Genomic DNA, 21106 nt, shown 5'->3' with positions numbered 1-21106 from the left:
TTTCTATTCCATGTACAATCGCACATACCAACTGAGCATTATAAAAATTAAAATGGACTTTTGAAATGGAATGTGGCTGCACTACCTGGGGCATAATCTAAAAATTCTAATCAAGTAGCCCACGTGCCTTTTATACTACAGTATTTATATATGCTTGTGGGATTGTGAGATTAACGATTTCTGTTTGGCTGTCTCTATGTTTGTTAATGGACACTTTGTAACTGTAGTTCTCTGTACATACTCATGCAAGGGGACTGAGCAAGTTCATTTACTTAAAGACTAAGGTCCCTAAAACTTTGCAGGAGCAAAGGCCAATAGATGCAAGTTAGTACAGTGTTTCTACATGACATAGATAGTATCTGGCTGAAAGTCTAAATTGTCATGATACAATTATAAATAGTATTTTGTATTATAGTGTTTAACAACAAGAATTGCATATTTCTGTTTCTGGTTGATTCTTTTACAAAGAAAAACTGGTTTGACAGAAGATCATGGCTTCAATTTGTATATGCTTTTATTACATCCAAATATCTGAAGATCAAAGTAATGTTTTGTAAATAATAAATAAATTTATTTTTTTAAAGATCATTGATTTTTACCGACTCAGTAGAACACAATCCCTTTATTATTTGTGTGCTTGCGTGAGCACACACACACACACTAACATGCTAGCATCTTTTCTCAACAATAATAATAGTATCAGCCCATCCATCTTGCAAGAGGATGTTTTTTTAGTATCTCTCTCTACGGAAATAAAAGCCTTGTCAGGAAAGGCTATTTTATGATAGCACCATAGAGCCCTCAATATAGCTTCCTCTTTCCACACAGATGGACAGAAAAAGGAATAAAATAAAGGGATTCACTTTATCACAAGAGCTCAGTTCCCCTTTGGGCCTTTGATAAATGCACTGGGACCATCAATAGGTGACGTTGGGAGCTCTTGGCTTCCATCAGGCACAAGCAGAAGTACTCATTGCTAAAAACAAAAACAAAAAACCACCACATACATCTTCAGGTAGTCCTAATCATGTAAACAAGCGACAACAGTGACAAGCTGAAAGCGCCACGCTTTCTAAATGGGTAGCAGGCCACCCTGACAGTTGGCTACAAGTTTAAGCGTATCACAGAACCAGAGTGTACATCAAAAGCTCAAATATTAGGGAGCAGGGATCTGTAGCCAGCTGGAATCCTGCCCAGAAGCTCTTTGTATTGCTTGGCTATGCCTATGGTAATGGGGAATGTGCCATCAATGCCAGCTCAGAGATGGATTAACTGGAGGTGGGGGCAGGAGAAGAGATAAAAAAAATCCAAAAATAGCTTTTCCAACCGTGCAGGACAAATTGCTAGAACCAATGTATTACGATTAGGGTTAACACCATGGGGAATAGAATGTGAATGAGTGAAATATAACTGGAATTGTGCTGCCAAACAGATTCTCTTGCAAATAAATAATAATAATAAATCACATACACAAACCAAAAACAATTCCCCCCATTTCAAAAGTAAAGACAAACAATGAGCAATATGCAGCTCAGATTTTTAAAAGCTGGATGTTGAGCCCTGTTGTGAAGCTTGACCAAGTGATTAATGAACACGTCAGTGGTGAACACCCCTTGTACTTGTGAAAGCACACAGGTCGACTAAGATCTTCTGCCAACAGCCAGATCATGCAAGCCACAGCTTTGCCCATTTCTCTTTCAAATGCTTGCTGTATTATGGGATGGCATTAAGCTGAACATCTCAAAGTTCTAGCCATTAAGTTTTAAACCTTGCACTTCATAATGCCTGACCTAAAGCTTCTCTTCTTTTCTTGTGCCACACTTCTCAATCTCTCCCTCCAGTTCAAATAATTTTATCTCGGACTCTCATCTTTAAGCTGTTCCCTATGCCATCTATCATTATGTGCTTAGAAGAGCAGCCCCTCCTGCAGTTTGCCACATGTAATGATCCTCAGCCCACCAAGAAGAATAGTAAAATGCAACTAGATACCTTCCTGTCATCTAGCAATAAACTTGATGTTTTCTGACTATGTCTAATTTGGACTGGTAGTGGGACTTCAACACCTCAAGTAGAGTTTCTTTAGCTGGAGATGTTGGGCACAAAACCAGGGACCATTTGCATCCAAATCATGTGCTAAACCAATGAGCCATGCCCCACCATCTTAGTTTTCTTTCCACCACCATTTGTCACCTACCAATCCACCCTCATCCTCACTTGTCAACCCACATCCATTTTACTTCCAATATAAATTAAACCCCCTGGCCTGGCCCTTTAACACCTTTATAGCCCCAAGCAGAACACTGCAAACCTGTGTACATGGAAGGAGACTAGAAGCAAGCCACCATGCAAGTTTCATTACTGAGGGTTGCACAGAAATGTGAAGAATTGTTAACACAGAAGTGGCTAAGGTTAGACAACAGTCCACAAAAACGAATGCCCTTGGCCTAGTTTATATTTCAACGTTGATTTGCAAGTGTCTTCATTCCACTATCAAGTTTTTAGGGTTGTTGTTTTTTAAGTTTACTCAGGCTCTGTGACAATTAGAAATGCCTCTCTCTGAATCAAAGTGTTCCTGCTAGAACTAATTACTATCAAACATGCTAAGCAATGACAGCCCTTTGAAGAAATAGCTGGAAGTCACCTTACAAAAACAGACTCAAACACCTCATTGTTGTTAGGGAAACCAAGTCTTAGACAAAGGGTGAAACTGCAACTGATAACATCCAAAAAACAACATGATGGTACAAGAATCCATTTGGGATCAATACCACCACATTTTTTTCAAAAGTACTTACATATTTAAAGCTTATTGAAAATTGTTAGTATTAGAAAACAAAACAACTTAAACGATTAAAAAATCCATTAACTGAAGCTGCATTACAAGGAAAGGAAGGCACACATATTTAGTATGTTACAGGGTAGGGGAAGGGTGCAGTTTCTTCTGTCTCTCCATTACAATTTCTTTTAGTGGAATGGAAAGAATGATGAACAACTGAAGCAAAGAAACTGATATATAGATATATAGATCAACACCAGCAGTTACAAAAGGGGTGGGGAACAAGTGGCTCTCCAGAGGTTATTGAACTACAACACCTATCATCCCTAGCCACTGCCAATGCTGCCAGGAGCTGATGGAAGTTGGAGTCCCAACAGTATCTAGAGGCCTGCAGGTTCTTTGGCACTGTGTTACAAGAAGCACTAACCAGCAGTTGTCCTACCACCTCTTGTTTCCATTGAACTATATGAAAGAAGGGAAACTTGGGAGGTGGCCAGGGGAAAAGGCAATGCTTCAGAGACACATTCAGCTGGCATATCTGCCCTCAGCATCTTTCCTGCTGGAGTTCACCTTGACAAAAAGCAGGGGTGCAAAGAACAAAAGACAGAAGGACAAAGCACTCAACTCATACCCTTGCAGGTGCCTCACAGAATATTTGCAGCTCTCTACAATTGCCTCATTTCAAGTTTTATCATGTGGGAGATGCTAAAAAGGGACAAGCCTGCCAATATTTTATTGTATCATATTCATGCCAGAGCTTCAAAACCTCACTAAGAAGAGATTGTGTATAGATTGACTTGAAAGGTAATAAAACAGAGATAGCATTGCCTACAGTACATATGTTCATTTGTTTATTTATTTTTGTCCTGCTATGATCTCTGGGTAAACAGTTCTTATTTTTGTATTTTTAGCAACAGAGCAAACGGTATGCATCATAATACCAACACATATAAATAACATGATCACTAAGGAGAAGGAATTATGAAGACTTACAGTACGCACAATGGAGGGATGAAAGAAGTACGGGGGGAACCTCAAAGATCACTGTTGGAAACTGTGCTTTTTAACTTGTGCATATATATGAATTAAGAGTAGAGAGTGAGAAGTGAGGTACCCAAATTCACTGATGACACCAATTTGTTTGGAGTGTTAAGAAAGTCCCAGGGTATAGCCTGAAGGCACCTGAGGCCACCAACTTGCTGAAACTAAGGAGGTGACCACCTGGGAACAACATATACACTGCCTTTGGCTCCATGGTGAAAGGAAGGTGGGATATAAACAAAAATAAAAAAGGACTGTGAGGAGTTCCAAAAGGGTATCTCCTAACTGGATGACTGGGCTGTAGTAAAATGGCAAATGTGATTCAGTGTAAGCAAGTGTAAAATGATGCACAGTGGGGCCAAAAAAAATCCCTTACTTCCCATATGTGCTTAAGGGGTCTGAACTGGCAGTGACTGACCAAGGAAGGAGATCTTAGGATTTGTGGTGGATAACTCAATGCATATGTTAACTCTGTGTTTGGCAGCTGTGAAAAAAGCTAATTCCATGTTGAGGATTGTTAAGAATGGATTGAAACTGCCAATGTCATAATGCTGTTATACAAAACTATGGTGTGACTGCATTTTGAATACTGTGTTCATTTCTGGAATACAGTGTTCAGTTCTGGTCGCCGCAGCTGAAAAAGGAAATTGTAGAGTTGGAAAGGAACAACCAAAATTATTCTGAGCTTCTGGATTGACTGGAAATTAGCCACTGATTTGCAAAGGGGCGGGGGGGGGGGAGGACAGCTCCATCCTAGACTTGTTTGTAGTATAATGCCACAGTGGGCTGTATTAGTCTTCTTTACTGTGAGCCAATGCTTCTCACAAGTTTCTGAAGTACAACAAAACCCTGTTGGACCTGACATAAGCAAACCATGAAGGAAATAATGAACTTGTTTATTATTGTGCGGGGAGTTGTACTGTTTCGCCACCTGCAAGCCCAGGGATGTGTTACACTAGCATATGGCCATTAACTTACTACTGGACCTATGGTTGCCACTGACCCTTTTTGCTTGGGAGTCCACAGTTTGCTACATTTGATGCATCACATTTTGCTGCCTCTGCTTTTTAAGCTCCCACAGTAGCTTGAGCAAGTTCGGTGGAATGGAGTTGGGACAGAAGCATGAAAATACACACAATGGCATTACTTTCAGAATTCAGAGTGTCTAGTTGCCCAAAGAGACAAAGCTGGAATAGAAGTAGATTCACTTTTTAAAGCAAATAATTTCCTCTACTCCCTTATGCATTCCAACGATCAGGACAGCCACCGCATGAAACTCTTGACAGCCAAAGAAATAATTAGTGACCTTATCTGGTTGTTTATTTAAATTTACGAAGGCTGCTTTCACTCTGGTCAAGAATCTGAAACCCACATAGAACCACCTTCTAAGCTGTAAGATCCTAGCACTATTCCTTTGTACCAGGTTGTGAGTTAATTTCAGTTTACAGTTCCATGTAATTGGTTTAATCAGCAGGGGAAATGCTTACATTGTCTAATATATACACCTTATTGCAGCTCTTGTTCTCATTGGACTGCGTTGATGATAACACATGTAGCAACACAGAACTAGCAGTGTTTCAATGTGAACTGTTAAAAGTGAATCCTAATAGTTTCACTTTAGCTACATCACTTGGAGAGTCTTTTAAATACGATGGAAATGCCTGAACAGATTAAGGTTTTGATCTCTTACACAAACTAAGATTTAAATAATTAAAACTTGAAAGGGTTTCCCCACCCAACTTGTAAATTGAGGAAACTGGCATTTCCAATTTTGTACACTGACATGCTTACAACATATCATTGCTCAACTTCCTTGCTCAAGCTCTTAGTGCATGTGGTTAATAAAAGAAAGCCAAGCTTCATTACACCATTGGCACTGCTTTCTTCGTACCATGCCGAAACTAGTTGACAAAGCCAGCTCAATGAAGTGAAAAACAAAAAGGCAGTAAGATGTCAGGGTCTCTGGGAAAAGTATTACAGTATTACTTCCATCTGGCTGCCTATTTCCCTACACTAAAAAAAATAAAATAATTCTTGCCCAACACCCTATAGGCAAGCATTCGTGACAATACAGGCAATATTTTATTCATCTGCCTCAGGCAAACATTTGCCTAGAGTGCAGATGGCCAACTGGCAGCTGCTCATGGACTGGGTTCCCCCTGCAAGATGACTTTATAAAGCCCTGAGACCTACCTGCAACCACACAGAGAGGGCCAGGGTAGAAAAGCAACTGGATCCTATGAGTGAGGACAGATCCCATCTTTTCTGTGATGTACAGGATTATAGGAAGCTGCCTTATATTGAATGAAATAAGATGACTGGAAGCATCTCTCCAAGGTTGTAGAGAGCAGCCCTACCTGCAGTTGCAGGGATCTAATCAGGGTCCTTTTTTGCATGTAAAATGCATGATGTCTGGTGCTCATCCCCTACTAAAACAAAGTCGGTTTACCCTCATCTCTACCCGATCCCTCTGTGGCCTCCCTTTCCTGAATTTTGGGCTTAGCTCCTTAAGTCAGAGATCTGTCTTCTGTTGCTCTGTAAGGCATCATGCACACAGTGCTTTATCAATATAGGTCACCAGCCATAGGCCCCAGAAACCTTCCCAGACACCCACCAGATCCTGCCCACCTCTTCTTTCCCTGCTGGAATTAAGCTTGCCGGATTACAGCACATGGGGCATTTTCAGAGAGAGGGAGTGCAGCTGAAGGAAGAAGCTACTCTCTCCCCTCCCCAGCTATTCCACCCCCACATAAACACACTGAAGACACCTCTCTCACACCATAATTAGGCTTCAAAGAAGCCTTTTTACCAACTACAATAGCCTTTCTTGAAGCTGAATTACAACAGAGTAGAACAATTTCAAGGGGTTTCCAGCTGTGACCTCCCCACCCCCCAAATCCCCCTTCCCTTGTTGCAATTAGGCTTGAGGGGGGAGCCTCCCATATATATAATTAATTATTATTTTTTAAAAAAATATTTTATTAAATTTTCATAGTACACAATATACATACAAGATCCCTTCACCAAAAAATAGTACACAAAAAAGCCAGAACAAATACACCAAAAAACCATATAGAAAAAAGGAAATAAAAAAGAAAAAAGGAAAAGAAAAAAACCAACCATTCAATACACCTTTTTTATATATAACTAACTGGACTTCCTCACATCTCCTTTACCCTGCATTATTTATATTAAAAATATCAGCAAATTATTACCTTGTTTCATACCTTATTTTGTACTTTCCAAATATTATACTTCTAGATTTAAGATAATTTTTATCATTTACTCATACCTTAAATTTAAACATATTGTTGCCTTAAATTTCGACCTTTTCTTACTTATAACTTAATTTTCTATTTTACAAAATCTATTTGCTGGAACTGAGATTTTCTAAATCGTGCAGATACTTAACATTCATACAACTTATATTGTTTTTGTAAATAGTCCTTAAACTTCTTCCAGTCCTCTTCCGTTGTTTCTTCTCCCAAGTCTCGGATTCTGCCAGTCATTTCAGCCAATTCCATATAATCCATCAATTGCGTCTGCCACTCTTCCAGTGTGGGCAAGTCTTGTGTCTTCCAATACTTTGCAATAAGTATTCTTGCTGCTGTTGTCGCATACATAAAGAAACTTCTGTCCTTCTTTGACACTTTCTGGCCGACAATGCCCAAGAGGAAGGCCTCCGGTTTCTTAACAAAGGTATATTTAAATACCTTTTTTAGTTCATTATAGATCATTTCCCAGAAGACCCTCACTTTTGGGCATGTCCACTAGAGGTGAAAGAATGTCCCCTCAGCCTCTCTACATTTCCAGCATTTATTATCAGACAGGTGATATATTTTTGCAAGCTTGACTGGGGTCATGTACCACCTATATATCATTTTCATAATATTCTCCTTCAAGGCATTACATGCCGTGAATTTTATTCCGGTGGTCCATAACCTTTCCCAGTCCTCAAACATAATGTTATACCCAATATCCTGAGCCCATTTTATCATGGCTGATTTAACAGTCTCATCCTGTGTGTTCCATTTAAGCAGCAAGTTATACATTCTCGAAAGAACCTTAGTCTTTGGTTCCAACAGTTCTGTCTCTAATTTCGACTTCTCCACCTGGAATCCTATCTTTTTATCCAATATAAAAACCTCTTGAATTTGAGCGTAGTGTAACCAATCTTGCACCTTATTCTTTAATTTCTCCAAGCTCTGCAACCTCCATTTGTCTCCAATTTTTTCTATTATTTCCCAATATTTCAGCCAACAGGCCTCCATATTGAGTCTTTTCCGGGCCTTAGCCTCCATTGGTGATAGCCATCTCGGGGTCCATATATATAATTAATTAAATGGGTATTTTATAGTACCCGTGACATTTTCTTAAAATTCCAAATCTTTCCCCAGGCTCAAAGGGTGGGGGCTGGGCTGGAGGCTGATCTAAAGCAAATCATGCTCCACTGGGTTGAAGCTGGTTGTTCATCGTATTTGTTTCCTCCTCCCAGGCCCCATAAATTAGAAACTCGCCCCCAAACCTTTGATTTTCATCATGAGTTAAGTGCAACAGAACAACACTTCCATCACCTCAAACCAACATCTCAAATGGGAGTCAAGCTAGGGTGTGGTTATAAGCAATGATTCATAGTGGAGGAGGGTAAAACACCCCAAAGAACGCCATCTTTTTAGAAATATTTTCCAGTGTCCATTGTGGGAAAGAACATATCTCTGTACAACAGAGTTTGCATTTTCTACTCAGAGGCCCTAGATAAGCTGCACTGGGTAGATCACAGAGGACTCAGGGAAGGCGATCCTTTCTAACATTCTGTAGGGCCCCAGCCATCTGCCTCTATCTAGAGGTAAAAGCAGCTAACCAACAGCAAAATGAGCAGACCTTGCCTTTCTCCAACAAGGGATACCTCAAGCATGCAATGCTGAATCACATTGAGGAACAGGATAACTTCTGTCTGTGCCAAAAGCATTAAGCATAGCAATGGGTGGGTTTGCCTATATTATCTAGGACTTGTGCCTTTTTAGCATTCTTCTCTGATGCAGTGTATGTTGCTTGCAAGCACAGATTATCTCTCTTTCAGTACACCATAAGGTCACGGCTGGAAAAATCCTTGACACCTAGTCTCTAAGCACCAGCACTGCATCTCCATTTTACCCAGTTTTTATAGGGTTGGTTCCTGATTCTTTTGGTGCCGAAGTATTTAACTGCCAAGAATTCAAATATCTGATTTTGGCTCCTAGGAATTTGAATATATTTTTAGTCCTTTATAAGGGTTACCCACTCCCACTTAGAGGGATTTAGCAATTAGGTTTTCAAGGAAATATTAAAAGAGTTATGGCTTTCCACCACTACAATCGGTGTGCCTCAGTAATAAGTTTTAGGTCTAAATGAAAAGTTTCACAAGAGCCTGCTTTGTAGTAAAAGTTTGACCTGCAGCAAATCATTTGATTAGCCCCATTCAAACACCTTCTGGCCATTTAACGCAGCCTACCTACCTTCTTGCCTTGCAATGCATACTCTCAAAAGTGATCTGGACAGTTCCAATAGGAACATCTGGATGCTTCGTCACCTTGCTTATTTCCACAGTTGTCATCTTATACAAGCTTTTCATCTCCTTCCAAGCAAGGCTTATACGAGCAACATGTGTGTTGTTATTATGTATTTTAAGAAGCAATTTGAGCAATGAGGTTTGCTTCCCCACCCATGCCTTTCCCAGTGTTAAGTCTTAAGAGTAAGAGATAAAAGATGACAGAACCAGCAAAGATAAAACTAGTAAATTACTATCAGCTATAAATCACCCAAGCCATTTCTGAGTTCCTCTTTATTACTCTAGTAAAGGAAAGACCCTTGCTCTGAAGAGGTATTGGCTTTAAAAGAGCATGAATGTCAACAAGTCTGGTCAGAACTGGAGCTGTGGCACTCGTATCGTGTGCAGGATTCACTTGTGGTACCGTATTTTTCTGTGTATAAGACGCTCCCATGTATAAGATGACTCCTATTTTTTTGGGACTGCAACAATAATTTTTTTTTTGGGGGGGGGGGAAATTGACCAAAGTTGTTGAGCACGCTCGACGCCAAAAGCCCACCTGCCCACTTGACAAATCCACAGACGATTGCACACATGCCTCGCCGCTGCCGTAAATCAATCGCCCAATTGCCGCAGTAAATCGTCGGCAGGCCAATCTCCTGCTGGCTGTTGCCACCAATCACCCGTTCCCCCTCTGCTATCCACGTATAAGACAACCCACAATTTTTGCCTATTATTTCTAAGGAAAAAATATTGTCTTATACATGGAAAAATATGGTTATTGATTATTGTTACAGTCTCAAGCCACCATTAACCCCCCCAAAAAAACTATGTTTTAAAGTATGTGGCACTTTGTCATCAACCTGGCATTCTTAACAGTTCAAAGATTTGTAAAATCTACCCAGAAATGAAAGCTTTTTTTGGGGGGGGGGGGCACAAATGATATTCAACACTGTTCTGTCTGTCTACTTTGTGTCTTTTACTCACCCAAATAAGACCTGGCAAAGCCTTTTCCAAACGTTTTGTAGCAATTATCTTTTCATCTGCTCTAATGTTTTAAGTTAACTCTAAATATAGTAATAGATTAGCCGGATGAGTCTAGGCAGACTGTTGCCATTAAGATCTTTAGCACTGTAAGCTGGTAAACTCCCTAAGAGGAACAAAAACAATTCTTATTTAAATCACTGTCCTTGGCTAGGTGGATACCATCTACATCCTCTTTGAACTGACAAAAGGAATATTAGCAAATTCACTTTCTGAACAATGCAAGTATATAAGAAATTGGGGGTGAGGTCCTTAGGAATATATCATTTCTACATGCACAGCATATCCACAAATAATGCAAATACAGAAAAAGTTATTGAAGCCAACAAGAAGCAAGGATCATAATTTATTAATTACATGTCCTCTTGGCCCATATACATTATCTGTTATAAGGCCAAGTTCTTAGACACCTGGGAGATTTTAATTTGAGGAGCTGAGGATCAAGTCTGAGCATTTAGCCCCTTTACACTGGAAGATCCACAAGCCTTTTTTTATTGTACCATTTTGAACCTAAAACTTCATATATAAGGCTTGGCGCCAAACTAAATGTGATTACTAAACGAGACCTAATCAAGAATCTCCTGTAGGTTAAAAACCCACACTGATTAGCAGGGGTAGGTGACAGCTGTGTTAGCATGTAAGCATGTGTGAGTGACAGAATATGAATCTGATCAGTATCTTGGCATCAAAGGTGATGCCACCAAGCAATTTTGTTGCTTAACCACACACACACACACACACACACCCCAACACCACCAAAGGTGGAAGGAGTGGAAAGATAAACGGTTTATCTTCAGCTGCTATTGAGTTTTTAGAAGACAGCAAGAGATCCTGATCACAGACTTCTCGTATCATACGCAGTTGAGGCTTTAAAGGTCAGCAGTGAACAAAAGCCAATTCTTGGCAATGATCTTAACCAGAAGCATCTTATGAACCCAGGATAACCTGCTGCCGAAAACATCTAAAATATAGCCAGAGTACCAACAGTACTGGGTCACTGCCCAAGTAATGTATCATAGACTGCAAAGCCAGGCAACTACAGACTTATGCTCTGTTATACAATATGAACTAAATATCACCCCTTTATTCCATACAGTATTGAAAATCAGAATACTCTTTGGTCATAAGCAAGCATTAAAAGGGTTTAAAAAAAAGAAATCTACACTTTGACCATAACACTTTAAAACCATTGATAATGTAACTTACTCCACTCTGCATGTGCTTCAAGGCACAGTCACATGTTTCAAAACTATTATGTCAGCAACAATGCATTACAAAATCATTTATCTGCAGCCATTTTGGGGGAACTCTCCTACACATTTTCAGTAGATAAGGGGGGAGTGGTGCACTCTAAACCCTTACCGATGGAATTATTCATTCATGTTATCTAGAGATGACCACAAATACTTACACTCACACCCGCCTCCCTAACTCCCCCTCTGATCAGCAACCACATGCCATATGGGCTATGACAGCTGGCCTACCTACCACCTTTCCAGAGGCCAGAAAGCTCAAAGATTAAGAAATTCAAAAGCAGCAGGCATTTTTATAGGCTGGAGTTAAATCAACACCTACCTCATTTAAGACTGTTTATTTAGTGTTTAGGATACATTTCTTCAAAGTAGTCAATGTGTGGTGGCTGGAGTATGTCGAGAGCAGAGAGCACCTACAAAACAAGGGAGAAGCTGATTTGGTTACATGTAATACACCAGAAATCCTCACTTTAGAGAAGCAAATGTGAAATCAAAGACAAGGCTTTCTTTTCAACTCACAACTACGCTGCCTCCACCTTTAGTTGAGGGGAGAGATGCAAAGTTGAGAGGCCTTCACAAAGAAAAAGGGCACTACTGATGTCTGATCAAAGAAAAAATTGCAGAACTGATGTTTCCAGCAAATGATGGTCCTTGTACTGCTATGTATGTCATAATCCTTTATGTCTGCTTTATTCAGATTTTCTCAACCCACAGACTATATGCACAATATCTTTGCTCATAACTTCTTAGGCAAGGTCTTCTCCAAAGTTTGCAACTTTATTACACTTAAGTATTTGCAACTTAACTTCCTCCTCTTTGCAACAAATTTACTTCATTTTATTTTCATATCCCACCTTTCCTCCAAATGAGAACAAGGTAGCTTCATGGGGACACGGAAAAGGACCTTCTTGGTGTCTCCTCCAAAATTCTCCCTGCCTAGAAAAGCTAGATGGGCTCCCTCCTGGTCCTTCTGCTGGCAGGTGAAGATCTTGTTCCCAACAGGATTTTGGGAACTGACTGCTTTTAATAAACACCATGCTGTTTTTATTGTAATTATTTGTATGTTTTAACATATTTTATACATGTACATAGTTTTAATTCTAGTAATGATTTTTTATGATTGGTTTTTCTATGTTTTTAGCGATTGTTGGTTTTATCTGTTTTTATCTGTAAGCTGCCTTGAGTCCCATCAGAGGAAAAAAGGGTATAAACAACAACAACAAAAAGCAGCAATGTACATGGTAATGAAAAAAATATAATATATAATAAAACCATAAATCCATTACAACTCCAATCAGCATCAAAATCATCAGGTTTCAAAGACCTGGATAAATATTACGACCTGTCATCTAAATACCTCTAATGTGGAGGATAGTCATCTCTCAATCAGGAGGAAGTGCCTTAAATTGGGTGCCACCACCAAAAATGCCCCATCTTTTATGACTGTCCTGCCCACCACACTAGCTGGCGGGGACACAAGCAGGGCCTTTCAGACAGATCTTAGGGCTTGGAAAACCAGGTACGAGAGAAGGTGTCCTGCCAAGTATTTAGGTCCCAGGCCATCTAGGATTTTACAGACTTACGTCAACCCCTTGTGTTGGTCCTGGTAGCTTACCAGCTGTCAGTGCAGTGCCTTCAGAGATATGACCCTGTAGGGCTGTACCCACTAACTAGCAGGCAGCAGAATCTTGCAGCAGCTGCTTTCGGGAGAAGTGCCACATGGAATGCACTGTAATATGGGGAATCTATGGAAAGTTATCAGAGCATAGATGGCTGATACTGGTCTGGGAATGGCTGCAGCTGACAAACAAACTGTAGATGGGTACAGGTGCTCCTCACCATTGTGGTAGCTTGGCCTCCAGTGACAGCTTGGACTACAAACCTGCTCTTTCCAGAGAGTGCTATTCCACCTGAACTGAATACAGCAGGTATTCTAGTGAGTTTTGTTGGTCCTTATAGTAAGGCATTTGAATACCGTTTGGGGTTACCAGATTATTTCTAGTTATGCTCCCTCCATTTGAAAAGACTACTGATGCCTACTTTTGGGAATGACTGAATGCAAGCATTCTTTGCACAGATTAAAATATCACAAAGCTAGGAGATTTCAGGAAGAATGCTGAAGGTTTGCAAAGCCCTTGGAGTAAGGAATAATGGCCTGCCAGACCTTCACTCCCTATTTCTTCTCCACCATGATTAACCAGTTTGTCAACAAAAAAAATGTTTTCCGTTTAGGTGGTAATCCTAGTCATGATTAATGTGGTGACAGAAAGCTCTTGATCTCGGCTAGTGTGTGTGAGGGTGCATGTTGCCAAGGAGTGGCTCCACATTTGTCAACTATGATTCACAGAGCGCCAGAGCTGCATCTACACCAGCTCTTACATCTGGCACTCTCACTCGACACAAATGAAGCGTGCAAGTTCTCCATGGCAATTGCACAGATATAAGAGGCTGCTTTTCACTAATGGGTAGTGCATTTTGTGAAAGCTTATAGGAGAGAAAACTTCTGTTTGGTTATGCTCTGCATTATTAATGTAAACAATCACACTATACCAATCTCCTCCCATCCCTGCCTATAAGTGGCGGTTGATGATACAATACAATTGGAATATGTGCAGAGCTTTACAAGCTAAGGTTTGCAGGAAATGCAGCTCGCCCCTCCCTACCCCCAAAATAAGGCATCTCCATGTTAATGGTGTTTTTATTTCTATAGGTTCCTATGATTTCTATTACACCAAAAGTCTGGAATGTATTGCTGAAGTCTCTGGTCCCCCTTTTTGTCTCTTGATTTAATATATCTAACCTGTTTTCTGTAGTGACTTTGTTCATGCTTGATTTTGCATTTAACAAATAAACAAGGTAAAAAGTTTTACACACAATCCCTACTGGTTAAAAAGTTAACAAAGATATCTCCACTGTAACATAATTAGGCACCTTGCTCAGAAAAAGCTTAAAGTAATGATTTCAGAGTCATTACCGAGACACTAATATTGGCTTTATTCCTCTTCTAAAGGTGGGAGAGAAGAGACTGGGTGTAATATGCCATTTGCACACTTCGCTGGGGGCATCTGCTACTTGCCATAAATGAGGAAGCCGGTCAAGTCTAATTCAACTGCTTTTAGCCTGATAGCGAAGGCGTGACCATAGTCCTTAAAAAAAACCTGCCTCATTGGGGCGGAGGAAGGGGGTGTGGTGGGTGCGGGTCACCCCAGGTGTCACCACTGTGGGGGGTGACAAAATGCCGGGTGACACTCACCGCGGGGCCTGCAGCACGCCCGAGCCACGTGTCTTTCCGGGGAGAGATGCGGTGGCTTGGGTGCACGCAAGCTCCACACTGCCCAAACAGTCCACCCAGGCGCCCAAGCAGCTTCCTCTGCCGCTGAGTCTCATTGGTATTTGAATTTTGTATTGAAGTTCATGCAAAGCAAGCTGCAGACTACTTACATTGTCATGCTTAAAAAAACACAACATCTTCAATTCACGGAAGACCCTTTTGCAAGAGACCAGATTTTGGAAGACGTTGGGCATCTTTTTGAGTGCAACTCTCTTTCCATCTCGCGGATCTGTTACTGACCTGAAGAAGAGGAGAAGAAGATTAAGCATATAATCTGACTTTAAACAAACAAGTTCTTTCATTCCACCCCAAGAATACCTATGCTAAAAAAAAAAAAAGATGAATCTGGATGCTCAAAGCAGAAAATCAAGAGAGGCATGTAGAATTCTTAAACAAGTCTCGCTGCATTTTATTCTGTATACAAAGTGAATTCAATCCACGCTTCAGGCAACTCTGCGTGTTATTCAGCAATGAGATTACTATGCATTCAAGTCCTCGCGTCTTCCATCAGTAAAACTATTCACCTCAACTGTACACTACTATTTAATGTCTGGTCAATAAATGGCAGTATGTGATTACTTACATTTTCTTCTCTTTAATTACTCTATTAGTTCTAGGACACCTTTCCCATTACAAGACTTTTCAATATTAAATTGCCACAGTACATTACTTTTCAACATTGCCTGCTAACAAGATTAATTTTGTATGGAACTATTGAAAAAAGTTGCTCCCTTGGCATCAAATTAGACCATAGTGCATATCTTCTGGTGGGGTGTTCTACATGCAGTTTCTGGTCTGCATTGTGAGGGAGGGCCAGGCGAAGACACTGAATCCCTTGTCTTCCTTGATACTTCATGGCAGCTAATGTCCCCCCATGCAAAACATAGTAAAATCCTACCTATCTGCAATGATTACAAAATATTTCAGGAAGAGGATAGACACTAATATATGGCTTGCTACTTCCAAGAACTATATGAAGTGGCCCAAGACAAGAAAGCCACCAAACTCCTAATTCAGGCTAACTATGCTGGAACATAGGAAGCTGCTTTACACCAAGTCCATCTAGCTCAGTCCAGTGTGATACTTTTCTGCAGGAAAAAAAATCTATTTTGTAAGTTCATTATTAACAATGAACAACATCAACTTCAAATACAGTGTTAGACAAGATCCTAAATTACACCACTCTCTAGGGCAGGTTTTCCAAACTTGGGCCTTCAGCTGTTTTTGGACTACAACTCCCATCATCTCTACCTAGGAGAACCAGTGGGAATTGTAGTCCAAATATAGCTTGAGACCCCAGTTTTTGGGAAAACCTGCTCTAGGGCATCAGAAAATTTTCCGACGAAGGCTGAAAATTTTCCAAAATGACTACCTTAATTTGCACAGGAAAATTTCCCAGAAAACCCACACCCCTGAGCCTGGGTACTGTCCACAGTGATTGGCAGCAGTTCTCCAGGGTTTCTGGTAAGAGCAGGGGTCAGCAAACTTTTTCAGCAGGAGGCCAGTCCACTGTCCCTCAGGCCTTGTGGGGGGCTGGACTATATTGAGGGGGGGGGGGTAATGAACGAATTCCTATGCCCCACAAATATCCCAGAGATGCATTTTAATTAAAAGCACACATTCTGCTCATGTAAAAACACCAGGCAGGCCCTACAAATAACCCAGAGATGCATTTTAAATAAAAGGACACATTCTACTCATGTAAAAACACGCTTGATTCCCGGACCGTCCGTGGGCTGGGTTGAGAAGGCGATTGGGCCAGATACGGCCTCCGTGCCTTAGTTTGCCTACCCATGGGTAAGAGTCTGGAGAGGCAAAGGATAGAACCTGGGATTTCCTGCCAGCAAAGCATGTGCTTTATAAATATTGAGAAAAACTCATATGTGTACCAAAGATGAGCCACACACAAATGTCAGCAAGTGCCACATTTTATACTCAGGTTCCCCTTGATAACCAAATCCACATGTGAATATATTTGCATATGAAAACTGATTCAGAAGCATGCCTTTTCATCCAAGTATCTAGAAGCTAATGCTTAACACATTTGAAATATTTTTCTCTCCAAAAATCTGAGGGCTAGCTTCCCCAAAAGTTTTTTGTAATACTTCTCCACCAATGTACATATGTAGATTAGCAATTTGTGTGCAGCAAGTGCCGTACTCGAAGTTATGAAAAACTCCAAGCTCTACAATGAATAGTTATATACTGATGAAACAAGACACCTGACTACTTAAACTGGGATAATTTCAACATGTGAGAACTAGTGTCTGTACTTTCTAAATAGCAGTTCCATGTTTAAACAGTAACTTAACCCACTCCCCCCCCCCAATGGTTTAATGTTGGGGTTATCTTACATAAATGAAGTTATTTATTTAAAACAAACAAGCACAAGTCCACTCTTCTTTTAAATTTTGAACAGACACAAAACCTGCTCCCCAAATATAGGGCTGTAGTTTGTTAATATTGTAAAGTTAACACAAAATCACAAAGCAACATTTCTTTTAATTATTCATTCTAAGACCAACCATGCTTGTAGCTGGAGCAATATAACCTAATGAATGTGAATGGCAGTGCAGTAATTTCATGCCATGTTGAGCTTGTTCTCTCTTAACTCGGGGTAGCAGCTGCTTTGGTTCAGCACAAATAGTACCAGAAAACAGATAAGTGCTGAAGCCTGTTACACAGGAATGCTTTTATTTTCTTTGTTGCTGAAAAGGCTTGCTGTGCTGAGCTCTTCGGCCAGTTGTCTCCATCTGTATGAGCTAATGAGTTATAGGCGGTAAAGATAACAGCCAGTTCTGACAGCACCTTTCACTGCCTCATTTTTGAAAGAGGTCATTCTAACAAGTCTAAACAGGGCAGTTTCTCTAAAAGTTAAAGAGTTCTACAACATAAATGTGACTATTAGACTGCTAATAATATCAGACTGTGCGTCTTATGGGGGAGGGGGGACAGAGAGAAGAAAATGACTGACTTTTTAGAGCACAGAAAATTAATTTGAGCAGCACTCAAGGGGCAAAAAAGTAACATGACTCCTGAAAGGCTAATTGGTTTGCAATGGCATGAGCTTTAGTAGGCAATAGGCTGAATCATCAGATGCTCATATATCTGCCATGACACACTGAAGCCTACGGAAGCTCAGGCTACATGACTATTTATACAGCATCACCAATTGGCCTTTTACAGAATAACATAAGCAAAAGGTAGGACTCAGGCCCCTGTACAGAAGACTCTACAATATGAATTTCGACAGAGAAGAGGAAAGATAACAGAAGTAGTGGGACAAAGGCACTGGGGAAGTATACGTGCCAATTTCAAACCAAAACATTCCTGGGGAAAGGTGGATTTTGAGGTTTTTAACTATACATTTCAGAATACTAGTCATGACGTTCTGCAGCAGCAAGAAAGCCAAGGGCTGCAACACATTAAGTTAAATCCTGATCACAATCCCACCTTCCACCTGTTTCAGGCTTCTGAGACGGGTAAAACTGTGGGAAAAATAGGGATGATGAGATGGGAATAACCTGTTTATTTATTTATGAAAAATATTATGAAGAGCAATTTTTGCAATCATATCACACCTTTCAGCAAATAGCATTCCCTTTGTTCCCTTCAGAGTTCCCTCTGCTCTGCCTCCTACATTTCAACACCATATATATTAAACATTTTAACTACAGTGTTTAACCATACAGACAGTAAAATTAGGACATAGTATCAAAAGATTAATCTTCTTAGTATAAGCTCCTCATCATGATGTGAATATAAAAATGTTACAAAAGAAACCTGCTGCGCCATAAACATGCAGGTGTGAAGAGGAATACAACAAAAAGGAATAGGGAACAGCGTTCACAAAGAGATCACACTCACATTGACCTACATAAGAAAGGCTAAAGCAGTGAGAGAGACAGGGAGAATGTTCATCTAGTTGCTGCAAAACACATTAGTTGAAAACTAAAGGAGGAGGAGTTCACAACAGACCATAAGGCATGCAGATTCTTAGACTTAAGCAATGTGCCTGAGCACCGGCTTCCTATTTAGAGTTCTAGGATGTTTCAAAGTTTGCTTTACGCAGATGCAGACACATACCATATTTACGCAAATCTAATGCGCTATTGAATCTAATGCACACCTTGATTTTCAAAAAGTTGAAACCAAAAAAGTATTTGCTGGCGAATATAAATGCGCCATAAAATCTAATGCACACCCTAATTTTTGTAACGTAATTTGGCCAAAAAGTGTGCATTACATTCAAGTAAATACGGTATGTGTGACTACATGGAAGCCATAAATAACTATTTGTTCATTGTATGCCAAACTGGTTACTGAGCCTATATTTAACTGAACAGAAAGCATGAGAGAGAAAAATGCAGTGTTTTGATTCCATAGCCCCACAAAAGGAGTGGTGGGACCTTTTTCTCTGCCCATAATTTAGAAACATGAAGTCTAAAAATACTTTTGGAGCTCCAAATTTTATAAAGTCAGAAAAAGAACCTTATATTAAGGCAAAAGTATGGAAAATAGTTCTTATAAACCACCTTGGCAAAGTTTCTCAAGTATTCTGGGTTTTACTCTTTTCCAAACAGTAAAATTATAATCTGTAAAAATAATAAGCATTTGGAAAGCTCCAAAATCCATACTCAGAAAACACGTTTTTTATTTTTGTTTTTAAAGTTTACTTGGTAGCTACAGTGTCTTGCATATTGATAAGAATTCCAATACTTAGTATAGTGAGAGAGCTTTTGGCTCCAGGGGCCCGCAGGCCAACTATGACAGGTGGTGGGCAGGGCAACCCACCTCCAATTCTTTCATCCTGCAACATTGGGGGTTGAAAGGGGAAGCGTGTGAAAGGGCTTTGCAATCCTCCCTGCGTGGCTCTTTCCACCTCCTATAGAAACTGCTTCCCTTTAACCAAGCCACATTCTCAACACCCATCAACTGAATAACTGGGAACCTACTTTAAGCTCCCCAATATTCCATCAAGGCCCCCCACTTACCCACCCCACACCTGGGGTGTTATGTAGGATGTTAGATAAGGCAGATGGGCATGGCTCCCCCCACCCAAAAGTGCAAAGGTCTGGTGGGCCATGCTTGTCCTGAAGGCCAGAAGTTTCCCATCCTTGAATTAGATCTACCAAAGTGGATAAGCCATTCCACCAATGCAGACCAGTCAGTATGCCTATTTATGAAGTATTCAGGCTATTTATCAGCCACTTCTGAGCTGTTGGGAACCAGAGCCACTTTCCTGTGTTCAGTGTTGATAATTCTTGCAGCTAACAAACTTTTCAGTAACTTCACATAACATCCCAAGTCTTCTTCCATGACATATAAGAGCAAGGTTCATTTAACTGTTACTTGAAAGGTTTCTTCTGTAATTTATCAATCTCTGAGTACAAGAGCACCACATACAAAGAAAACCTCACATTATCATCATCACATTTCCTTTGTCTGAAAGTTCAATGAGAGCACAGAAAGGAAACCAAATATGCCTCCTCAAGGACATACAGTACATGATAATATCCTTGTTTATTCTGGCTTCATCTCCTCATTTAGATACATACATCACATGCAACCAGTAAGCATGGACTGGAGGAATGAGGAGAAATATTTACCTAATATCATATCAACCTTATTTGACCAACAGTAATAAAAGTGATTAGTTAGCTGTTAAATCATCTATCAGTGCTAAGCTATCTTGAGGAGGGGTTGCCCATCTAGTATCATTCAAGAAAAAAATACTACCTCCAACATAAGCAGTAGGCATAAACTATTAATGCATTTCAATATGCATGTAACTACAGTTTTCACTAAGGCATGCAAGGCTGAAGAGTATCAGCATGGTCTAATTACTGCACAAAGTTCAATTTGTCTTCAGCAGATAAGCAATCACATTTGGGAGTAGCAATTTCTCTTTTGTCTTGGTAGTTTAACAGTCAGTGAGTAACGTAAGTAGTGCACTCCCAGGAATAACTACTATGTGCCAAATTTCGCAGTATATGCATACTGAACAGTCACAACAATTTTTCCATTATTTCAGCCAGAACCTAGTCCTTAAAAGAAAGAAAAAAGTGCATGTAAAACCTATTTCCTGGAAATGTAAAGTTAGGAACAGTGTGCAATTTAGATGTACCACTGAG

General features: G+C 40.2%; 1 protein-coding gene across 2 annotated transcripts in view; it reads right to left on the bottom strand.

Moving 5' to 3' along the window:
- The window catches only part of NLK (nemo like kinase), a 91221-nt gene that overhangs the window by 25946 nt on the left and 44169 nt on the right, over positions 1-21106 (bottom strand). For both annotated transcript variants that reach the window (XM_079955676.1, XM_079955675.1), the window contains exons 2-3: positions 15083-15212; positions 11999-12054 (exon numbers count right to left, since the gene is read on the bottom strand). In XM_079955676.1, the coding sequence (XP_079811802.1) occupies positions 11999-12054; positions 15083-15212 (186 nt within the window). The remainder of the gene's footprint in view (positions 1-11998; positions 12055-15082; positions 15213-21106) is intronic.

This window comes from Podarcis cretensis (assembly GCF_951804945.1).
Source record: "Podarcis cretensis genome assembly, chromosome: 15".
Lineage (NCBI taxonomy): Eukaryota > Metazoa > Chordata > Lepidosauria > Squamata > Lacertidae > Podarcis > Podarcis cretensis.
This window is presented reverse-complemented; position numbering and strand designations above follow the sequence as displayed.